The sequence below is a fragment of the Pelophylax lessonae genome (genome assembly GCF_965119305.1).
Source record: "Pelophylax lessonae genome assembly, chromosome: 7".
Lineage (NCBI taxonomy): Eukaryota > Metazoa > Chordata > Amphibia > Anura > Ranidae > Pelophylax > Pelophylax lessonae.
Window position 1 is genome coordinate 48,190,593 of NC_138774.1, and position 24,648 is coordinate 48,215,240.

The 24,648-nt window shown below is 44.7% G+C and overlaps 1 protein-coding gene across 2 annotated transcripts in view; it reads left to right on the forward strand.

The window, feature by feature from the left end:
* The first annotated feature begins 8,869 nt into the window (after nucleotides 1-8,869).
* The window catches only part of LOC309559717 (major histocompatibility complex class I-related gene protein-like), a 61,794-nt gene continuing 46,015 nt past the window's right edge, over nucleotides 8,870-24,648 (forward strand). For both annotated transcript variants that reach the window (XM_082263132.1, XM_082263133.1), the window contains exons 1-3: nucleotides 8,870-9,011; nucleotides 13,279-13,536; nucleotides 24,090-24,365. In XM_082263132.1, the coding sequence (XP_082119258.1) occupies nucleotides 8,939-9,011; nucleotides 13,279-13,536; nucleotides 24,090-24,365 (607 nt within the window). In that variant the 5' untranslated portion in view covers nucleotides 8,870-8,938. The remainder of the gene's footprint in view (nucleotides 9,012-13,278; nucleotides 13,537-24,089; nucleotides 24,366-24,648) is intronic.

Sequence of the window (24,648 nt, forward strand, 5' to 3'; positions counted from 1 at the left end):
CAGAGTCACCCCCTTGCCCGGCGTCTGACAGCTGGCTTGTCAGAACTCTTAGCCCGCCAGCTTTTACCATACAAGCTGGTGGAGTCTGAGGCCTTCAAAAAATTTGTCGCTATTGGGACACCGCAGTGGAAGGTACCCGGTCGAAATTATTTTTCACAAAAGGCAATCCCCAACCTGTACTCTATTGTGGAAAAGGAAGTCATGTCATGTCTGGCACACAGTGTTTGGGCAAGGGTCCATCTGACCACTGATAGCTGGTCTGCAAAGCACGGTCAGGGCAGGTATATCACTTACACTGCGCATTGGGTAAACCTGCTGGCGGCTGCCAATCATGGAATGCGTGGCTCTGCTGCAGAGGAGTTGGTGACACCGCCACGACTTGCAGGCAGGCCTGCTGCCATCTCCTCTACTCCTCCTACTCCATCCTCTTTGCTATCCTCCTCGGCTGAGTCCTCTTCTGCTGTTGCGTCTTGCTCCACACCAACTGCACCCCCCCAGCTCCCCAGGGGCTATTCCACATGCCGGATACGACAGTGTCACGCTGTCTTGGGGTTGACTTGCCTGAAAGAAGAGAGTCACACCGGACCAGCACTACTGTCCGCCCTGAACGCACAGGTGGATCAGTGGCTGACCCCGCACCAACTGGAGATCGGCAAAGTGGTGTGTGACAACGGAAGCAATTTGTTGGCGGCATTGAATTTGGGCAAGTTGACACATGTGCCGTGCATGGCACATGTGTTGAATCTGAATGTACAACGCTTTGTGCAGTACCCAGGCTTACAGGACATCCTCAAGCAGGCCAGGAAGGTGTGTGGCCATTTCAGGCGTTCCTACACGGCCATGGCGCACTTTTCAGATATTCAGCGGCGAAACAACATGCCTGTGAGGCGCTTGATTTGCGACAGCCCGACACGTTGGAATTCAACGCTGCTAATGTTCGACCGCCTGCTCCAACAAGAAAAAGCGGTCAACGAGTATTTGGACAGCCTCTGCGGAGCTGGGTATTTTTTTGCCACGTTACTGGACGCTCATGCGCAATGCCTGTAGGCTCATGCGTCCTTTTGAGGAGATGACAAAGCTAGTCAGTCGCACCGAAGGCATCAGCGACATAATCCCATATGTTTTCTTCCTGGAACGTGCCCTGCGAAGAGTGCTGGATCAGGCCGTAGATGAGCATGAAGAGGAAGAGGAAGAGTTGTGGTCACCATCACCACCACCAGAAACAGCCTTACCATCGCTTGCTGGACCTGCGGCAACACTGGAAGAGGAGTCTGAGGAAGAGGAGTCAGAGGAGGAATGTGGCTTTGAGGAGGAGGAACACCAACCACAGCAGGCATCCCAGGGTGCTCGTTGTCACCTATCTGGTACCCGTGGTGTTGTACGTGGCTGGGGGGAAGAACACACCTTCTGACATCAGTGAGGACGAGGAATTGGACATGAGTAGCTCGGCATCCAACCTTGTGCAAATGGGGTCTTTCATGCTGTCATGCCTGTTGAGGGACCCTCGTATAAAAAGGCTGAAGGAGAACGACCTGTACTGGGTGGCCACGCTACTAGACCCCCGGTATAAGCAGAAAGTCTCTGATATGTTACCTAATTACCGGCAGTCGCAAAGGATGCAGCAGCTACAAAATAAGTTGAAAAGTATGCTTCACACAGCATATAAGGGTGATGTCACAGCACAACGGGAATCCAACAGGGGAAGAGGTGAAAGTAATCCTCCTCCTACCCCCACAACCACGCCGGCAAAGACAGGACGCTTTACAGACGTCTTGTTGATGGAGAGCTTTTATAGTCCTACGCATCGCCACAGCCCTTCGGGGTCCACCCTCAGAGAACGACTCGACCGACAGGTAGCAGACTACCTTGCCTTAACTGCAGATATCGACACTCTGAGGAGCGATGAACCCCTTGACTACTGGGTGTGCAGGCTTGACCTGTGGCCTGATCTATCCCCATTTGCTATTGAACTTCTGGCCTGCCCCGCTTCAAGTGTCCTGTCAGAAAGGACCTTCAGCGCAGCAGGAGGTATTGTCACTGAGAAGAGAAGTCGCCTAGGTCAAAAAAGTCTAGATTACCTCACCTTTATTAAGATGAATGAGGCATGGATCCCGAAGGGACTGACAGTGGGGGATGCATTTGACTAAAAAAGGCCTGATGAGATGCCTTGGGCTAAAAATGGTCCACAAGCTGCTGTATTTAATCTCTGCATGCCGGATGACTTACGTGACGTCTCCGCCACCAACTACGGTTCAAGCCGCAATGTTTTGGTGCACTTTCTGCCTTGAAAAACCTCAATTTTTCCGGCCGCTGCTGCAGCAGCGGCTGCAACAATACCTAGTTTTTCATGCATGTGTACATCCCTAATTTTTCTGGCCTCTGGTGCTACACTACACTGTGGCTGCAAAAAAAAAAGGCACATACATGTGTCAATTCCCCTTCGTGATCGTTACCTTGTTATGGTGAAGGGGCTTGCGTATCACAATGAAGCGATCACCTCTAGGAGTGTGTTGGCAATGTTGGCACACCCCAGATGATAAGGTCGTTGCTTCATTGTGAACAGACCAAAAGCGATCAGCGTGATAATTTTTCATAGAAAAAACATTAATTTTCTTTAATTTAAAAAAAAGAGGACAGCCTCTGCGGAGCTGGGTATTTTTTGGCCGCTTTACTAAATGCTCATGCACAATGGCTGTAGGCTCATGCGTCCTTTTGCGGAGGTGACAAACCTGGTCGGTCGAACCCAAGGCAACATCATCGACCTCATCCCATATGCGTTTTTTCTGGAGCGTGCCCTGCGAAGAGTGCTGGATCAGGCCGTAGATGAGCATGAAGAGGAAGAATTGTGGTCCCCATCACCACCAGAAGCAGCCTTGTCGTCGATTGCTGGACCTGTGGCAACGCAGAGAGAGGAGTCTGAAGAAGAGAAGTCAGAGGAGGAAGGTGGCTTTGAGGAGGTGGAAGACCAACCACAGCAGGCGTCCCAGGGGGCTTGTTGCCACCTTTCGGGGACCCTTGGTGTTGTACGTGGCTGGCTGGGTGGAGGAAGAGACCTTCAATGATGTCAGTGAGGACAAGGAATGGAACATGGCTAGGTTAGGCTAACACTAAACCGAACCCTAACCCTCTAACCATAACCCTAACCCTCTAACCTTAACCCTAACCCTCTAAGCCTAGCCATAAAAATAACCCTAACCCTAAACCTAACCCTAGCCCTAACCCTAATCCTAACCCTAACCCTAGCCCTAACCCTAACATTAACCCTAGCCCTAACCCAAATTCGTAATTTTTTTCTGGTTCCGGACATGCTACAGAGCTGAAACTTCACAGGTACACTTTTTAGACCCCACAGACGCTAAATCCAAAGAATTTTTTTTTTTTTTTTTAATTTTTCCAATAATTGGCTCTCTATCAAAAAATGACAATTTTTAAGAACTTTTTTGTGTGATTCAGTGTCTGGGGGTCTAAAAAGCGTACCTGTGAAGTTTCAGCTCTGTAGCATGTACAGAACCAGAAAAAAAATTAGAATTAGGGCTAGGGTTAGGGTTAGGGTTAGGGTTAGGGCTAGGGTTAGGGTTATTTTTAGTGCTTAGGGTTAGACGGTTAGGGATAGAGGCGTAGGGGTAGGGTTACTAACTCTAACCCTAAGTATCTCACCGTAACCCTAACCCTAGCCCCTAACACTAAACCTAACCCTACCTAACCCTTAAAGCCCAGTTCCTGTCCCATTTTGGTCGGTTCTGGTCTGTTTGCGGTTGTTTGCGGTGCGTTAAACGGGGAGTTTGGTCTGTCTCTGTGAAGCGGGCGTAACCCTTACACTACCTGATCGATACAACATCATACCTGATCGTATACACACACTGGATGTTTTAAAGCACGTTATTCCAAACTATTTAGGAATGTTAGGTGATTTATTAAGCAAAGAGAGAGAAACCAGCGCTATGGATATGAACTCCTGAGCCTCTGAGAATAATTTGGGTTGCAGCCACCAACCAACCCCTACAATAGCAGGGGTTAGAGTATAATAAGGGGGATAAGAGTTGGAAATGGCGCTACCCAGAGCGCCATTTCCAACTCTTATCCCCCTTATTAGGTGATTTATGCCCTTTATGGAATAAAACCCGACTCTGTGTCAACTACGTAATTTTCCATGGGAGTTTTGCCATGGATCCCCCTCTGGCATGCCACAGTCCAGGTGTTTGTCCCCTTGAAACAACTTTTCCATCACTATTGTGGCCAGAAAGAGTCCCTGTGGGTTTTAAAATTCGCCTGCCTATTAAAGTCTATGGCGGTTCGCAATGTTCGTCGTTCGCGAACGGCAAATTTTATGTTCGCGACATCACTAGTCAGGTAGTCTGTATGGGGCCCCAGAAATTCTATCAGCAGCCCTGCTTACACTTCTCGCAGGCAAAAAAAAAAAAAAAAAAAATGCATTTAATAATGATTACAGAGCTGTGTTAATCTGTGTTTTCTTTTTATATCTGCTTGCAGTTCATCTTTAATTCATTTGCATTTTACAGTCTATAAATTGCTGGGTGGCAAACACAATTATTAAGAAGAATCAGTCAGGGTATTGTTCCAATCTCAGCAATTAAAAAAAAAAAAGCACCTGAACCTTTCAAGTGCCCCACCTATCACTGATGGCTGAATTATGGAATCAGAATAGGAAATCCCCTAGTGTTCAGGGTTAAGGAAGTTTTCAAAGAACACACACAAACAGCTGCCTATACAAATTAAATACAAGTATAGAAGTTGTTGTACTTGTCTAAGGATTTATATTTCTTTCTATCCAGTTCTAAGATTTACACAGCTCTGTCACACACACAATCCTTTCTGGCAGGGGAAGAGAACGGATTTGTTTTTTCTGCTACAGTTAAAGCAGAACTCTGGACATACCTTTTTAACCACTTTAAGACCGGAGGATTTTACTGCTTAACGTCCAGGCCACGTTTTTCAACTTGGCACTGCGTGAATTTAACTGACAATTGCGCGGTCATGCAACCTTGTACCCAAACAAAATGTACGTCCTTTTTTTCCCACAAACAGAGCTTTCATTTGGTGGTATTTGATCACCTCTGCGCTACATTTTTGGCGATATTAATAAAAATAGCAAAAATTTTGCAAAAAAATTGACTTTTTCTACTTTGACAGTTAAAAAACATCCAATATATTCAATTTTTGTCATATATTTAGGCCAAAATGTATTTAACTACATGTCTGACAAAAAAAATGAGAGTATTTTTAACCACTTTAAGACCGGAAGATTTTACCCCATTCCTGACCAGGCCATATTTTGCGATTCGGGAATGCGTTACTTTAACGGACAATTGCGCGGTTGTGCGACAATGTACCCAATTTAAATATATACCCTTTTTTCCCCCACAAATAGAGCTTTCTTTTGGTGGTATTTGATCACCTGTGCAATTTTACATTTTTGAAAAAAAGAGCGACAATTTTGAAAAAAAAAAACAATATTTTTCACATTTTTATATATAACATTCCCCCCCAAAAATTTACAAATCAAATTTTTCTAACATTTTAGGGCAATTTGTTTTCTGCTACATATTTTTGGTAAAAAAAAAAATAAAAATAAGCGTATTTTGATTGGTTTGCGCAAAAGTTATCGCGTTTACTACTGAAAGATTTGTCATTTTTTTTGTTTGTTTTTTTTACTAGTAATGGCGGCGATCTGCGATTTTTTTTTGCGGGACTGCGACATTGCAGCGGACAGATCGGACCCCTAACTGACATTTTTGACACTTTTGGGGGAACCAGTGACATTACTACAGTAATCCGTGCTAAAAATATTCACTGTTAATGTAATAATGACACTGGCAGGGAAGGGGTTAACACTGTTGGTGATCAAGGGGTAAATGTATGCCTCATGCTTACTGAAGTGTGTGGGGGGGAGGGGGTTGTGTGACACAGACAGAGATCACAGGTTCAGCTATGCTGAATCCTGTGATCTGTCCCTGCCTGTCACAGAGGAGATCCGCCCGCTTTGTTTACACAAGCGGGCGGATTTCCTCAGCCTTTCCCCAACGATCAGGGAAGAGCGGCGGTGATCACCACCTCTCCTCTCCTGGCCTGACTCCCGCTGTGTCTAAACACAGCGGGAGTGAGCCTCCGGCGGCGCGCCCGCACCGCCGAGAGAGGGAGGAATCCAGCGATGTAGGTCTACGTTGCTGAACCCAGCCGAGCCCCTCTGCTGCAGTAGCAGCAACGTGAGCGGTTGGCAAGTGGTTAAAATGATGTGTTACCTCTCCTGGGCTATAGCCCATGGCCAAATGACCACTAACACAACTGTTGTTTTATTTTTGTCAGGGCTTAAAAACCCCTGACGCCAGGTCGCCATGGCGGCTAGAAATTGCGTCCTGGCGCCTAAGCTTTTGTCAGCTCATTTATTGTTGCAGGGATGCAAAATTTGTACCTCCCAGCATCCAGGACATGCTGTTTTTTTTTTTTTTTTTACATTCTACGGGCAAGTAACAGGGCTCACTTGTCAGGGGGAAGCATTCAGACGGCTTTGCTGCTGCCCGATTGCTTCCATACACATGGGTAAATTGCCCCCCCCCACGCATGCCCCCCACGCATGCACCCTCTACTATGTATTCCACGCTCTGCTTGCGGACACAGAAGAGCGGACACAAATCCCTATCTTGTTTCTGACCCAGAGGTGCATGATGTCACTTCTTGGTCCCCATTGACATTCTCCTAAGGCCTCCCCAGGAAGGAATGTAATGCAGTGTGATTGGCACTGCATTATATTCTGTGGAGCATAGAGGATACATTCAGGATCTTTTGGATAGGCACGTGTGTCAGCTCTCCTCCCTCCCCATCTTGTTCCTGACCCAGAAGCGAGGTGTATGACATCACTTCCGGGTCCCCGTGGACATTCTCCCCAGACCGCCCCTGGGAAAAGCGTGTAATGCAGTGTGATCGGCACTGCATTACATTCAGTGGACCATAGGGGATACATTCAGGATCTTTTATATAGGAAGTGTGTCAGCTCTCCTCCCTCCCCATCTTGTAACCTGACCCGGAAGTGATGTGTATGGCGTTACTTCCGAGTCCCTGTTGACATTATCCCCGGCCTCCTCGGGAAAGAATCGAATAAAGTGTGATCTGCACTGCATTACATTCCGTGGAGCATAGGGGATACATCCAGGATCTTTTAGATAGGGACGTGTGTCCACTCTCCTCCCTCCCCATCTTGTTCCTGACCCGGAAGTGACGTGTATGACGTTACTTCCAAGTCCCCATTGACATTATCCCTGGCCTCCTCGGGAAAGAATATAATACAGTGTGATCTCCACTGCACTACATTCCATGGAGCATAGGGGATACATCCAGGATCTTTTAGATAGGGACGTTTGTCAGCTCTCCTCCCTCCCCATCTTGTTCCTGACCCAAAAGCGAGGTGTATGACGTTACTTCCAGGTCCCTGTTGACATTCTTTTCCAGACCGGCCCCCAGGAAAGAGTGTAATGCAGTGTGATCTGTACTGCACTACATTCAGTGGAGCATAGGGGAAAAATCCAGGGTCTTTTACATTGGGATGTGTGTCTGCTCTCCACCATCCCCATCTTGTTCCTGACCAAGAAGTGATGTGTATGACGTCACTTCCGTTCCCATTGACATTCTCCCTGGCCTCCCTGGGAAAGAATATAATACAGTGTGATCTGCACTGCACTACATTCAGTGGAGCATAGGGGAGACATCCAGGGTCTTTTACATCGGGATGTGTGTCCGCCCTCCGCATCTTGTTCCTGACCCAGAAGTGACGTGTATGACATCACTTCCAGGTCCCTGTTGACATTCTCCCTGGCCTCCCTGGGAAATAATCTAATACAGTGTGATCTCCACTGCATTGCATTCAGTGGAGCATAGGGGAGACATCCAGGGTCTTTTAGATGGGGATGTGTGTCCGCTCTCCTCCCATCCCATCTTGTTCCTGACCTGGAAGTGATGTGTATGACGTCACTTCCGGGTCCCCGTTAAGATTCTCCCTGTTGCAGCCCCCGGGAAAGAATGTAATGCAGTGCCATCTGCACTGCATTACATTCAGTGAAGCATAGGGGAGACATGCAGGATCATTTAGACCCTGCATGTCTCATTAAATAGAACCTGTCACCAAAAAATCATCACAGAGGGGCTTTTTGTCCCCTATGTGATGAAAAAAAAAAAGAAAATTAGGTAAAAAAAAAAAAAAAGTTTTAATTCTAAAAAATTAAAGTTAGACCCAAACACATACCTTAGATTGTAAGCTCCTCGAGGGCAGGGACTGATGTGAATGTACAATATGTAAAGCACTGCGTAAATTATTGGTGCAATATAAATACTCGTAAAAAAAAAAAAAAAAAAAAAAGCACATAAAATCGCCCCTCCCCAAAAAAAAAGAAATGTTGAGGCCCTCCCACCCCTACATATATGCACATACAAACCTAAACACACGGTTGGGGCACCTGAGCATGAAAACATCAATTGTGCTACACATGTTACACATCGCCATGCATGAGCACAAACTGGCTTCTAACATTTTTAGCTGCCTCCTAGATTCAAAGCAAATTTGTCAAGCCCTGTTTTATATTATTATTATTTTTTTTATGCCCACTAGCTCTAGTTGTACTTTTGGGCCGTTGGGTTATGACAGCTGTGGCTCTCATACATGGAAGGGATGGTATCTTTTGTGTGCCCCCCACCACCACTTAAACCATTCACAAAATGCCGTGTAATCTTTTTTTTTTTTTTTGTTTTCTACATAAAGTTTTAGTAACAAGGGTTTTCTTGGGCTTGCCAAGAGAATGGCAGGACACACCTAGACCTGTTGGGTGGAAGCAGGGTGGAAATTATATCACTAAATCCAGATGCAGGTTAGCCTGGTTCTATCATAGATTGTATGAGACACTGAGTAGGTGGAAGTCTCAGCAGTAGCTGGATGATGGAGGGATATCTATTGCCTATGTTACCTTTGCTGATACTTTTCTCATCTCTTCCCCTCGTTTTTGCAGGTAGGATATCTACATTACAATTTCATGTATTTTATTTTTTCCCATTTGCTATAGCTGATCCATATATAACTAAATAGAAATGGGGTTTACCTTCTAATCATGGGGCCTCATAGCAACATTTTGATGCCCCCGGATAACTATTTCTGTAGCAGGTGGTATGGTCAACAGTACATGTCATTGATTTTAACCACTTGACCTCCAAAAGGTTTTATCCCCTTCATTAGCAGGCCATTTTTTGCTGTGATTTGGCTCGGTGCCCCCATAGCAAGCTGCTTGCTGGGGGGGGGGGGGGTACTCAACAGGAGGGAGGGGCCAGGAGCACACATGAGGGACCCGAAAAGAGGAGGAGCCAGGCTGCCCTGTGCAAGCAGGTAGTATAACATGTTTATTTAAAAAAAAAAAAAAGAAAAGAGAAACTTTAAATCACTTTAAATGGCGGTCATGCAACACTGTACGCAAATTAAATGTACAGTAAAACCTTGGTTTGAGAGTAACTTGGTTTGAGAGCGCTTTGCAAGACAAGCAAATTTTTTAAATAAATTTTGACTTGATATACAAGCGATGTCTTGATATACAAGTAGCGTCATGTATAAAAAAGAAGAGAGGAGCCTCTAAGTGTAGCAATATGGTTACATTTAATGAAGGTTCAATATTTAGCAACTCACATGGTTGATGATTAAAACAGGCACATCTAAGTATGCAGGCATCTGGGGTAAAGCTGTCCACATAGACCGTCCTCTGGACAGCCATCTTCATTATCCCTTCCCCGCTGCACTCTACGAGTGATTCAAAGCCTCACTTTCAGATCACTCTACTGCAGGCTATTCTTCCCGGTCATGATTGCAGACTGACAGTGGTGAGAGCCGGTGGTTCAGAAGATGGTCTATGTGGACAGCTTTACCCCAGATGCCTGAATACTTAGGTGTGCCTATTTTAATCATCAACAATGTGAGTTGCTAAATGTTGAACCTTCATTAAATGGAACCATATTGCTACACTTAGAGGTGCCTCTCATCTCTCTTATATTCTGTAGCTCTGCTAGATTTTTCTTCTAATCCCCTTGGGAAGGCTGCATATTGTGGATGGACATTTTATGGTTACACAACCTATCACATTGCTATAATCTTTGTATATAGACTATAAACTGAAGGACTTGTGGAACGAATCATCTGAGTTGCCATTATTTCTTATGGGGAAATTCGCTTTGATATAAGAGTGCTTTGGATTACAAGCATGTTTCCAGAACGAATTATGCTCGCAATCCAAGGTTTTACTGTATATAATTTTTTTCACTCAACTACACTTTCTTTTGGTGATATTTGATCACCACTGGGGTTTTTTTATATTTTTTATATATTTTATATTTTTTATATTTTTTTTTTTATATTTTTTTATTATGTAAACAAAAAAAGGCCAAAAACAATATTTTCTACTTTCTGTTATAAAACATATCCAATCCAAAAATGTAATTTATTCATAAATTTAGGCTAAAATGTATTCTACTAAATGTCTTTGCTAAAAAAAAACAAAGAAAAAAACAAAAAAACAAATAAGTGTATAAAAATTGATTGGTGTGAAAGTTATAGCGTCTATAAACTATGGTGTATATATTCTGGAATTTTTGCAGCTATGTCGCTATACTGGTAATGGCGGTGATCAGCGACTTATAGTGGGACTGTGATAGTGTGGTGGGCAATCTGGCACTAACAGACCCTCGCTGGGAGGTACACTAACTGACACTGACATCTATAGTGACACTAATACAGTGGCACAATACTAGATTAACATCTAGGGGCAATCATGTGTGCCTAACAAATATAATGTGTGTAATATGTGCTGCTTTTACCAAGAGATCTGGCTGTTTAAAAACCTCCAGATCGCTGCTCTGTCTACAGAGTCCTGTGTGTTTGCACTGGGATTGAACACAGCAGATCAGCAGGTCTCAGCTATAAATCATTGGCTGGGACCTGCTGACAAAATCATGCCATGTCCAACCACTGCACAAGTCAGCAGGGGGCGCACACACATGCCCCAAACTCAGAAGCAAGCTTGCTTATTTATGTTGCTGAGTCTGCAGCTGTCCCTCTGTCACAGAAAAATCTACTGTAACCGAGTGGCGAGTAGTTAATATAAAGTATGCCTAAATCAAGGACAGACAGAAAGAGAACTGTCAGCATAGTCAGAATACTAGGGACCAGAGCTGTGGATGAAGGGTATAACTTGAGTAACAATAAAAATACTCATAATGATATTTTATATTATGACAAAATTAATAATGCACGCACACAATTACTCTATGACCCTAATATGGACTTCTTTAACTACCTCCCGTCTGCTGTATAGACAAATGACAGTGGGCTTGATGCTCCGTTGTTCTGGGATGACGTCATATGACATTGCCCCAGTTTCACCGAGCTTATGCGCCCGCGGGGGGGTCGATCACAGGAGCGTTGTGTCCCTGGGACAAAGCATGACCCCGATCTTGGTAAAGAGCCAATGATGCGGCTCTTTATACATGTGATCAGCAGTGTCCAATTACAGCAGATCACATTTAAACAAGGAAATGCCGGTTGTCGGCTCTACTCGCCTCACACTGACACACAGGGGGTACCTGTACAGATAACCAGGGCACTAATCATCAGTGCAGCCCCAACAGTGCCCAGCAGGGTTTCCAGTCTGTGCCCATCTGTGATGTCAATGTGTCCCCATCAGTGCTGCCTTTCAGTGCTCATTAGTGCCGCCCACCATTGCCCATTAGTCCCGCCTTTCCGTGCCACCTATCATTGCCCATGCCCATACATATCGCCTATCTGTGTCCATCAGTGCCACCTAGAAGTGCCCATCAGTGCCACCTATCAGTGCTTATCAGTACTACATATTAGTGGCTCCTCATTAATGCCACCTCATCAGTGTTGTCTCATCAGTGCAGCCTCATCAGCGCACCTCAGTGAAGGAGAAAAATGACTTATTTACATCATTTTCTAACAGATACTAACAAAAAAATTTTTTTTTGTATTTTTTTGTTTTATTAGCAAAAAATAAAAAACCCAGCGGCGATTAAATACCATCAAAAGAAAGCTCTATTTGTGTGAAAAAAATTATAAAAATGTCAATGTGTATAGCGTGTGCAATTGTCATTCATAGTGTGACAGCGCTTAAAGCTGAAAATTGGCCTGGGCAGGAAGGGGGCGATAGTGCTCATTATTGAAGCAGTTAAAGTTGAACTCCAGGATAAGTAAATAGTCTCTAAATACATTTATCATATGTATTCTTCTTCAATCTTGGTGTACTTTGTGTATTTCTTCCATATTAGAGCAGTAATCCAGTGTGAGACTTTACCTCTGTGTGGGAGCTTCCTCTAATAAAGACCGCTCACTGCTGCTCTCTCTCCTTGTGCAGGATGAGTGGTCTTATCTCCGCCCCCTTCCGTAGTTTTCTGCAGGCAGCCTGTAGTTGTGGAGCCTGCTGGGTCCCTCCCACAGCTCTGCTCTTTGGGCAGGCTATGGACAGCAATGTGATGATGTCTATATTAAATTTAAAAGGTAATATCTGATTTACAAAGCAAGTTTGGGGTGGAGGAACTTGACTGACCTGCACAGAGTCTTGACCTCAACCAGATAGAATACCTTAGGAATGAATTAGAGTGGAGACTGTGAGCCCGGCCTTCTTGTCCAATATCAGTGCCTGACCTCACAAATGCACTTCTGGAAGAATGTCTATGGGAATGTTTGACCACACTCCTAAACCTTGTGGACAGCCTTCTCAGAAGAGTTGAAGCTGTTATAGCTGCAAAGTGTGGGCCAACTCAATATTGAACCCTACGGACTAAGACTGGGATGCCATTAAAGTTCATGTGCATGTAAAGGCAGGTGTCCCAATACTTTTGACAACATAGTGTATCACAGGACATGGGAAATCCCTTCTTCACGAGTCACCAATTCAGGTGGTCTCCAGCAGTCCACTCACTTCCTTTTTAGGTGTCAAATTTTGGATTTCCATCACTTTCTGTCCAGATGCTAGTGGTCACCAGGACAAATACAGAGGGTGGATTTTCCCAGGGGGGAGACAGCAATAAACTCCTGACATAGGATTTAATCCTCCCCTGCCCGATCAAAAAAACTCAAAAGAATAAACGTTAGGCATTCAATATTCTAAAAAGAAAGCCATTATAAGCATTGTAAAACATTGAAAGCATATAAGAATTGTTTTTCCTTCCAGTTTTTTTACAAGCAGTGTTAATTTTCGCACGTTTCTCTCTCTTGCACAGAAACCCATTCACATTTTTTCTTCACAACTGTCACTAATGATTCTACATATGAATACCCGCCCTACTTCACGACCAAATCCCTGGATGACATCACGCTCTACTGGTATGACAGTGACAATGGGGTTATAGAGCGCAGGGTACCATGGTTTAGGAGTACTTCTGGAAACTTATTGACTGCCACTATTGACGAATATAAATACCAGTTAATGCTACAAAGTCTCTTTGAGGAATATAGGAATTATATGAATGATACTGAAGGTAAGTGAACATTTCATCATTTATAGTGATGGGCCGAAAAATCCCCTGTTCGGTTCGCACCAGAACATCTCGAAAAAGTTCTAGCGATCATACAAATTCTATTAAAGTCTATGGGAAAAGAAAATGAAAAATCAAAAGTCCTCATTTTAAACGTTATATGCAAGTTATTGCCATAAAAAGTGTATGGGGTCCAGGTACTGCCCTCGGGGATATGTATCAATGCAAAACATTTTTTTTAAAATAATCATTTTACAGGAGCAGTGATTTTAATAATGCTTAAAGTGAAACAATACAAATGAAAAATTCCTCTAAATATCGTGCCTGGGGGGTCCCCTTAATGTGCCTGTAAAGTGGCGCTTTTGTGCGATGTATGTAGCCCGTTGGCTGTAGGATAGGGGGTGGATGAGCGACCTCCCCCTCCCTCCTGAACCATACCAGGCCGCTTGCCCTCAACATGGGGAGGGTGCTTTTGGGAGCCCCCCCAAAGCACCCTGTCCCCATATTGATGGGGACAAGAGCCCCTTCCCGACAACCCTGGGATGTGGTTGTGAGGGTCTGCGGGTGGGGGGCTTATCGGAAGCTGGAAGTCAGTTTTTGACAAGTTTTTGACAAATCCTTTTTTAAAAAGAAAAAAAAAATAGTGTCCCTTGACGTAAATCCATCGTCAATCACGACGCCCGCCGCCACACCTGAAAAATAGAAAAAATTTAAAAAACGCTTCTCCTCTTCTGAGGCTAACTGCCAAATGCCGTGCTTCAGCTTTGACAGCTGTTTTATAGGTTGTCATCTGTTTTATAGCTGTTTTATAGACCCGATTACGTCACCCTGTGGCACTGCTTCACTTCTGATGTCATATGACGTCAGAAGGGGGTGGTGCCTCCAATGACGTAACTGGGTGGCACCGCCCCTTGCCTATAAAACAGCTTTCAAAGCTGAAGAACGGCATATGGGGGACGCCTCAGAAGAGGCAAAGCATTTTTGAAATGTTTTCTATTTTTCGGATTGGCAGGCGTCGTGATTGATGATGGATTTACATCGAGGGACACTATTTTCAGCTTTCAGTGCTCATTGGCATCTATGGGAAATATTGGTCAGCAGAGGTTGCTCTTTAATTAGGCAAATTAGCCGGTCGTCTAAGGACTCACACTCACAGGGGCCTCGCAGCCGCCTAATTTGCCTAGTTAAAGAGTCGCCTCTGAGCCTGGCAGCAAGGGTCTCCCTGCCATCAGCACAGTGTCCAGTCCCAACTGGTCTGTAAGTTATACAATCCGCTTTGATGGAGGGCTGCGATCAGGAGCAATTTACAGGGGGACAGGACGGGAGCTCACTGACAGCTCCGGATCACAGCAATATAGAGCCGCTCAGCAGAGCCAGCGCTGAAAGTTCCTTCTGCTCTTCCTCCTCCCGCCCTCTCCTCCTGCTTACCCCACTCACACTCCCGGCAGTGTTCTGCCTCAGATAAGGGAATGCGTGAGTGGGAAGTTTGAAGCCCAGCAGCCAGAAGAGGAAAGATTGAGCCTGATTCATCCTTCCATCCATCCAGTCCCTCCCTTATCTCTCCTGCCTCCCAGTGAGTACTCTTATGTGATGAGGGTGCCCTTCCTTCCTTCCTCCATCCCTTTCCTAACCCCTTTCTTTCTTTCTTTCTTTTTTTCTTTCCTTCTTTCTTTCTTTCTTTCTTTCTTTCTTTCTTTCTTTCTTTCTTTCTTTCTTTCTTTCTTTCTTTCTCTCTTTCTTTCTTTCTCCCTCTTTATTTCTTTTTCTCCCTCCCTCTTTCTTTCTTTCTTTCTTTCTTTCTTTCTTTCTTTCTTTCTTTCTTTCTTTCTTTCTTTCTTTCTTTCTTTCTTTCTTTCTTTCTTTCTTTCTTTCTTTCTTTCTTTCTTTCTTTCTTTCTTTCTTTCTTTCCTTCTTTTTTTTCTCCCTTCCTCCCTCCCTTTTTCTTTCTTTCTTCCCACTCCCCCCTTTTTACCCCCTCCTCCTTTTCCACTAACCCATGGTTCCCAGTCCCATCCCCATTTTTTTCAGGAGCTAAGGAAGAACCCAGAGGCGTCTCGTTACTGCTTGTGTGGGTGGGATGTGTACTGCCCCAATCCCTCATGACCCTCCTCTCCTATTCATTTAATTTGATTGGCACAGTACATATCCCACCCACACAAGCAGCAGCAGTAATAAGACGCTCCGCCTCAGGATTATTCCTTAACCCCTGCAAAGGGCTTCAGTGGGGCCTCGTGTTTATATTTTGCCTAAGGCCTTACAAAGCCTAGAGCCGCCTCGTCAGCTTGGCATGGCACTGCTCCCTGTCTTTAACATTGGCGTCTATGGGAAATCTTGGTCAGCTTGGCATTGTACTGCTCACGAACTATAAGTGACAGGGACACAAAACTTGGGAGCACTGAGAGGGGACCCAGGACTGCAACATACGCACACATTTTAAAAGTGGGATATGCAGAGATGTATAGTAACGAAGTAGAACTACTTAAGTACTGTACTTAAGTACCGAAATGCGGTATCTGTACTTTCCTAGAGTAGAATTTTTTTCTCCTACTTCTACTTTTACTTCACTACATTTTTTCGATGATTTCGATACTTCTACTCAAGTATTTTTTTTTTGTGCTGCATAGTTACTCGTTACTTTTAAAAAAATTACCACTGCCAGAACAGTAGATGGCAGGTTGCATAAAGCTCAAAATAATGTGTATAATGTCATTTGTAAATCAGCGCATACGAAAATAAAGGCTGTGTATAATAAAAGCTGCTATACCAAATCTTTCCAATAAAAAGAAAATATGAAACAAACAAATAAATGGTGCTACAGCGCTTAAAGTGCATCAAGAAACTACTAACAAACACAGGTTAATCATTTGAATAAATCATTTGAAATAATAAAAACAATATGATGTTCAAACTTTTGACTTATTTCTTTAATAACTACATAACACAGTACTTGTACTTCTACTTTCAGTACTTGAGTAGAATTTTTTTTTCAAAACTACTGGTACTTTTTACTTTTAGTACTTAAGTAGCAAATTTTTTGAAAAAACTACTTGCAATACTTAACCGCCTTAGCGGTAAACCCGAGCGTGACTCGGGGTAGGAATTTTCTGCTATTAGCGGTATCCCCGAGTCACGCTCGGGGTCAATGGGCAGAGCGTGCAGACAGCGCAGCGGAGCTTCTCTTACCTTATCCTGGCGATCCAGCGATGAGCTCTCATTGCTGTGACCGCCAGCGAGATCTCCGCCGCTCGTCTGTCGGTAGGAGGACTTCCTAGTTCCGTTCCCTGCAGCAGCAATGCTGCATGGGAGCGGAACTAGGGAGGGAAATTCAAAAAAAAAAAAAAAAAAAACGTTGCACAAAACACATAACACATTTTATATTATATATATGCATATATGTATATGCATATATATATATATATATATATATGCATATATATATGCATATATATATATATATATATATATATATATATATATATATATATATATATATGCATATATATATATATATATATATATATATATATGCATATATATATATATGCAAATATATATATATATATATATATATATATATATATATATATATATATATATGTATATATATATATATATATATATATATATATATATATATATATATACCTATATACACACACACATATATATATATAAAATTATATTATTGATTCGATTATAATTCATGCGTTATATATATATATCTATATACACACATATATATATAATATATAGCGCATGAATTATAATCTAATCAATAATATAATTTTATTATATATACTATATATTAAATAATAAAATAATATTATTGATTCGATTATAATTCACTTGTTTGTGTTTCAAATTTATCACATCTGGGATGTCTACTAGAGACTTGTTTTGGTCAGGTTTAAGTCAGTAATTACTAAGAATTGTAGGCCTATAATACATAACGCCAAATTTCCATGAAAAGAATTGTACCGCTTTTGGAACAGAATTCCTGACAGAATCATACCGCCAGGGAGGTTAAGTAAAAAAAATGTTGAATACTTTAGTACTTCTACTTAAGTAACTTTTTCTGCGAGCACTTCCACTTCTACTCAAGTAATTTTTTGATCGAGCACTTGTACTTTTACTCAAGTAGAAATTTCGAGTACTTTATACAAGTCTGGGGATATGCCTGTACACTACATTGACTGCATTGAACTAACTCAACACACTATCTACTAACCACCTGCCTAATATCTATTGTCACACACTATACACGGCTGCCGTGTAAGCAATAGCCTTATATAGTGTTGGGTGTGGACTTAGCCTGCCTTTGGCCAATCATGGCTCTGAATGGACATTGTGCTGTGATTGGCCAAAGCATACAGGTCAGGGGCATGTATGTCATACATTGGCAACAGTGGGCAGTTTTACACACACTCCCTGGGAATGTGTGTAAATCTGACTAGCTGGCTGTCAACTGTCAGATCGAAGTTATCAGGCCACTATAGAACCACCAGATCATTTTCACCCTACTCGCCCCCCGAAACATTTGCATAAAATAACACTTCCAGGTCCACCAGTCACTTTTTTGGCCGCTGTGGCCAGGGAAGAAGCTAATGGTGCATAAACTGTGTTCCATTATTTTAAAAAGGCTCCTGATGTCTCACTAATGAGTACATGTCACAGAAAAAGTATTACATGCATTGGGGGTGAGAGCAAAAATTCTAGGTCCATTGTTAACAGTTAAAGTGTTACTAAACTCAGGACCTGCATTCACTATATCTGGTCTCCCCCAGTACACAGAACATGGAAATGCAATTATTCTAGTAAATATAAATGGATAAATACATTTTCTCATCAGCAGTATATATTGTAGCAGCCTTGTAACTTATATCAGTTCCTAGTAAAGCTTGTAGGAGGAATTTTCATTTTTCCATTAAACCTCTGTCTGGACATGCCTGAGCAGTGCTGATTGGCCCTGTGCTGATCACATGCATGATCCCAAGAAAACCAAAAAAAACTAACAATACACACCAAACTGAGCATGTGGAGCCCATCCCTGGCTCTGTAAATACAAGGTTATTTTATGAAGACAGTGGAAGAAGAAGAGGATCAGTGGGACAGGATCAAACACAGTGGCAGCTGGTGAAGTTTTAAGATGGTGGGGCGCAAGACCCCACCCTTCCATTTTGACCCCTCCCATTTCTAAGAAGCCCCACCCCTCATAGACTCCACCAATTTTGTCCCCTGTATTTTGCTTGCGTGAACAAATTCTCCCAATATATCACATATTAAGGGGTCCACCAGTACTAGTATATCCCATAATAGGGAGCAGGGGCCCTATTATGGGATATACTGTGAGAGACACCCTATAATGGGATACACTGACTCAGAATGCCACAAACCCTACAGTACAGACCCCTCCCAGCACAAACCCCTCAAGCACAAACCCCACAGTACAGACCCCCCTAGCACAAACCCCACAGTACAGGCCCCCTAGCACAAACCCCACAGTACAGGCCCCCTAGCACAAACCCCACTGTACAGGCCCCCTAGCACAAACCCCACAGTACAGACCCCCTAGCACAAACCCCACAGTACAGGCCCCCCTAGCACAAACCCCACAGTACAAGCCCCCCTAGCACAAACCCCACAGTACAGACCCCCTAGCACAAACCCTACAGTACAGACCCCCTAGCACAAACCCCACAGTACAGGCCCCCCTAGCACAAACCCCACAGTACAGGCCCCCCTAGCACAAACCCCACAGTACAGGCCCCCCTAGCACAAACCCCACAGTACAGACCCCCCTAGCACAAACCCCACAGTACAGACCCCCCTAGCACAAACCCCACAGTACAGACCCCTAGCACAAACCCCACAGTACAGGCCCCCTAGCACAAACCCCACAGTACAGACCTCCTAGCACAAACCCCACAGTACAGACCCCCCTAGCACAAACCCCACAGTACAGACCCCTAGCACAAACCCCACAGTAAAGGCCCCCTAGCACAAACCCCACAGTACAGGCCCCCTTTCAATGCAGTGACCAGAGTACATGCCCCCTTCAATGTAGTGACCAGAATACATGCCCCCTTCAATGTATTGACCAACATACATGCCCCCTTCAATGTAGTGACCAGTATACATGCCCCTTTCAATGTAGTGACCAGTATACATGCCCCCTTCAATGCAGCGACCAGCGTACATGACCCCTTCAATGTAGTGACCAGTATACATGCTCCCTTCAATGCAGTGACCAGAGTACATGCCCCCTTCAATGCAGTGAGCAGTATACATGCCCCCTTCAATGCACAGTGACCAGTATATATGCCCCCTTCAATGCAGTGACCAGTATACATGCCCCCTTCGATGCACAGTGACCAGTATATATGCCCCCTTCAATGCAGTGACCAGTATACATGCCCCCTTCAATGCACAGTGACCAGTATATATGCCCCCTTCAATGCAGTGACCAGTATACATGCCCCCTTCAATTCACAGTGACCAGTATACATGCCCCTCAGCATCAATTGAAACACTTCAAAGTTCACTTACCGGCTGGGCTGCTGCTGGTCTGACTCTGACTGTCTGTCACAGGGATAGGGTAGAGAAGATATACAGGTAGGGGACAGCAGAGATGGAGTAGAAAGAAGCATTCAGGTAACCGCAGGTATGGAGTAGACAAAGAAGAGAGCAGTATTCAGGTACAAGATGGCAGGGGTGGAGCAGAGAGTATCATTCAGGTATTGGACAGCAGAGACGGAGAAGAGCAGCATTCAGATATCAGACAGCAGGGGTGGATTAGAAAACAGCATACTCAGGTAAGAATCAGCAAAGATACAGTAGAGAGCAGGTAAGACAAGGAGTAAATAGCAGCATTCAGGTAACAGACAGCGGGCATGGAGTACAGAACACACATGGGTATGAGATGTCTGTGAAAGAGCGTCAAAGCCAACGGATTATGCAAGTAAGAGACAGTAGGGATAGGGCAGAGAAGACATACAGATAGGAGACGATAGGGATGGAGTGGAGAGCACATATAGGCAAGATATACCAAGAATAAAGTAGACAGCAGGAAACAGCAGTAAAAGAAAGATTATTATCAGATTATACAAGGAGGTGAGCTTACGGATCTGGTAGAGCTCGGGGATGGGGTAGAGATCAGGGGTGGGGGTAGAGCTCAGAGATGGGGTAGAGTTTAGCGATGGGGTAAAACTCAGGGATGGGGCAGAGATCAGTGCAGGAACAGAACAGACAGCACATGCAGGGAAGAGACCTCAGGGATGGGGCAGAGATCAGGGATGGGATAGAGCTTGGGGATGGCCTAGAGATCAGGGATGGCGTAGAGATTAGTGCAGGAACAGAACAGACAGCACATGCAGGGAGGAGACCTCAGGGATGGGGCAGAGATCAGGGACAGGGTAGAGCTTAGGGAAGGGGTAGAGATCAGGGACAGCGTAAAGTAGACAGCACATGCCGGGAAGAGACCTCAGAGATGGGGCAGAGATCAGGGATGGGATAGAGCTCCGTGACAGGATAGTAGGAAGGGGGTAGAGATCAGGGGCAGCGTAGAGATCAGTGCAGGAACAGAGCAGACAGCACATGCAGGGAAGAGACCTCATAGATGGGGCAGAGCGGGGGGAGGACAGGCTGTTGCTGTTGGAGCACAGGCCAGTGTACACGGTGGGGATCCGGCAGAGCCGGTACTCAGCGGAGGAGGAGGCCAGGCTCCGGGCACTTGGGGCGGATTTCCAGCAGACTGACCACGGGGGCCACCTCACCTTACACGGCCCCAGACAGCTGGTGTGTTACTGGCCCTCATCCTCCGCCGCCTGCACCGGGGCCTCCGGAGATACGTGTGCGGCCTGGAAGGGCCGCACTCTTGATCGTCGCTCCTCTCTCTCTGCTCCGGGCACTTGGGGCGGATTTTCAGCAGACCGAACGCGGGGGCCACCTCACCTTCCACGGCCCCGGACAGCTGGTGTGTTACCCGGTCCTCATCCTCCGCCGCCTGCACCGGGGCCTCCGGAGATACGTGTGCGGCCTGGATCGTCGCTCCTCTCTCTCTGCGCCGGAAATGGAAGGTGATCGTGCACAGCCCCCACGCGTCACGTCACCAGGTCCGATGTCCTCCTGTGATTGGTCCAGGCTGGACTCTGGACCAATCACAGCCCGGACATCGTTAAAGTGGGGTGTGTCGGGGCGCATTGACATGCTCCCCGATGACCCCCAGAAGAGCGCCAATCGGCGCCTCTGTCAGGCGAAGGTGGGGTCAAAAACCCCACCCCCCCATACCCAGCACTAAGTCCGCCGCCCCTAGTGGGCGAAAAATAGACTTTTTTTTTTATTTAATCTTTTTTTTTTCTCTGCTTGTTTTGGGGGGGGGGGCGCGCCCCTGCACCCCCTATGGGCGGGCGGCACCCCTGCGCCCCCTATGGGTGGGCCGCCACAGCTTTTATACACAATGCAAAGGATTAACCCATTAGGTTCCATAGTGAGTGTAACAAGCATGCTTTACTGCATATACAGACTGATTTTACTGTTGTGGGTTCAGTAACACTTTAACTCAAAACTGATGACCTCTAGAAGTTTTTATAGCAGCACCTATAGAAAATTTAGATTACCAAAGTTTGCCACTGTTTTGTGGGCGCACACAGTTTTGTTGTTGACATGTTGGGTATCTATTTACTCTTTGAGATTTGACCAAAAAGTTTGATAATACATTTCATTTGCGTGGCCTAAAATGAACTTTAATGTATTTTTTACTGAAATGTTGAGCTTGACAAACTGTTCTGCTATTATTATGTGACGTAAACAAATTTAGACTACCACTATTTTATTCTCTAGAATATCTGCTTTCAGAAACTATATAATATTTTGTTGGATTGTAACTAATCTTCATTCCTTAAATGATTTTTTGAATATGTGTGCAAAGAAAGTACAAAAAACGCTTAGCGAAATGATTAAAAGCTGGGACAACCTGGAGGCCTTTGTGCTGTGCTGGCCTTCTGGAGTGCCTTTGCACACTTGTCTACCATGGAAATGTTTTAATTTTTTTGCACACCTCTGAAAAACTGCTTTGTAGAAATTACTGTGACACCCCCCCCCCCCCCCGTCAAAAAAAAGTATATATTTACCACTTGTCTACCATGATGATTATAAAGTACCTTGGTGGACAAGTTGTTAAAGCGGTTGTAAACCTAAAAAAAAAAAAAAAAAAAAAACCCTGCAAGACAAAGGCATAATGAGCTAGTATGCATCGCATACTAGCTCATTATGAATTACTTACCTTAGAACGAAGCCCCGACACGGACCCCCGGACACCGCTGTGGGAGCTGACATGATCCCTCGGCGTCTCTTCTGGGTTCGTCGGCTCCGGCGCTGTGATTGGCTGGAGCCGCGATGAGCAAGCTCCTGGCAAGGAAAGCTGAAGGTCCGCCAGACCTTCAGAGCGCATACGCCGCTCGCGTGAGCGGCTGCATGCAGTGCAAATATCTCCTAAACCGTGCCGGTTTAGGAGATATTAATTGTACCTACAGGTAAGCCTTATTATAGGCCTTATTATAGGCTTACCTGTAGTTAAAAGTGGAAAAAAACGCGATACTACCGCTTTAAGGAGGAATTTGTTGCCTGCCTTTACTCTATGCATTGCTGTGTGTGTCCCAGGATGGGTGCTTTGTTCATTTAGAGCTAGGGACCACACTGTGCAATTGGGGCCTTGACAAAACAGTGTGGCTTCCACATAGACTTGCAAATAGACTTGCTACTATTACATCTGCTTTCAATATTTAATATATAGTAGTGTAAGGAGTTCTTGCAATTTCTTCAGTATAGAACAAAAAAAAATTGAATCCACCAGCCAGATGGAATAAATCCCAGGCCCAGGGTAAGGGGAGACCACAAAACACAGGATTTTTAGATGTAACAAAATTGGAAAAATTCACAGCACATTAATAAAATCACAAGTTTTTATTACAAAGGTTAAAAACACCACGGTAAAAAGTAATCTACAGTATATATGGCCTCGCTATCAGCCATACCTGATGTATTTGGATATGGCTGATGGTATGTTCAGATATAGACTACTTTACCCTGGCATTTATTCCAAGGCAGGGGAGGACTGGCAAGGGGGGCAGGGTGGAAATTGCCCCCCGGGCCACTCTGAAAAGTGGTAAAAACTGGTAAAAGGCCTCACTCAGGGCTGGATTAATGTAGGGGCCAGACACTGTATACAGCTGCAAGTCCAAAACCAGGTGGGCATGGATGGTAAGCTGATTCGATGGTTCAATGGGCCACTTGACTAGACTTGCCCCCCAGACCTAAGGCTGTCAGCCCTCCCCTGTTCCAAGGGGATGGTGGATACCAAATTTTTTTTTTTAGTTCTATAGTAGTTTGATGGGGATGGTGCCCTAATAGGTTGAATGTGATTAGCTCAATCCACATTCTTCATGTTGCAATTTCTTTAGTCTTTTAGTTGTCCACAAGGCATAGACAGCTGAATGGCACAAACTGGAAGAAAAGCAAAAACAAAAATACTATTTTGATTTTAACTTTTGTGATTTCAGAATTCCAAGTATTGCAGTTGTTGGATGGCTGTATGCTCTACGATGATGGAACATTTGACACAGCATTCAGTTTGCACTACAATGGGGAACCATTCATGAGTTTCAGCATGGAGAATGGGAGCTGGATTGCAGATGACCCAAGAGCGCAGGTCTTCGCTGACAGAAATAATAAGAACAAGACTGTGTTAGAGCAGACCAAGAACAGTATGGAGAGTAAATGTGTTCCACATATATTTGAGCTGCTCTCGCTAGGAAAACCCACACTTAGCAGGAGAGGTACTGTCTATCACTTTTGCATGGAATACTGTAGGTGGATGAAGCAGTAGATGTAAAGTTCTTTAACCTCCTTGGCAGTGATCCCGAGCGTGACTCGGGGTTGATTTTTTCTATCAGGAGCGGTAACCCCGAGTCACGCTCGGGGTGGATGTGCAGAGAGCGCAGCGGTGTTCTCTTACCTTCTCCTGGCGATCCAGCGATGATCTCTCATTGCTGTGACCGCCAGCCGAGAGTCCCGCCGCTCCTCCGTCCTCCGTCGGTGTGAAGACTTCCTAGTTCCGTT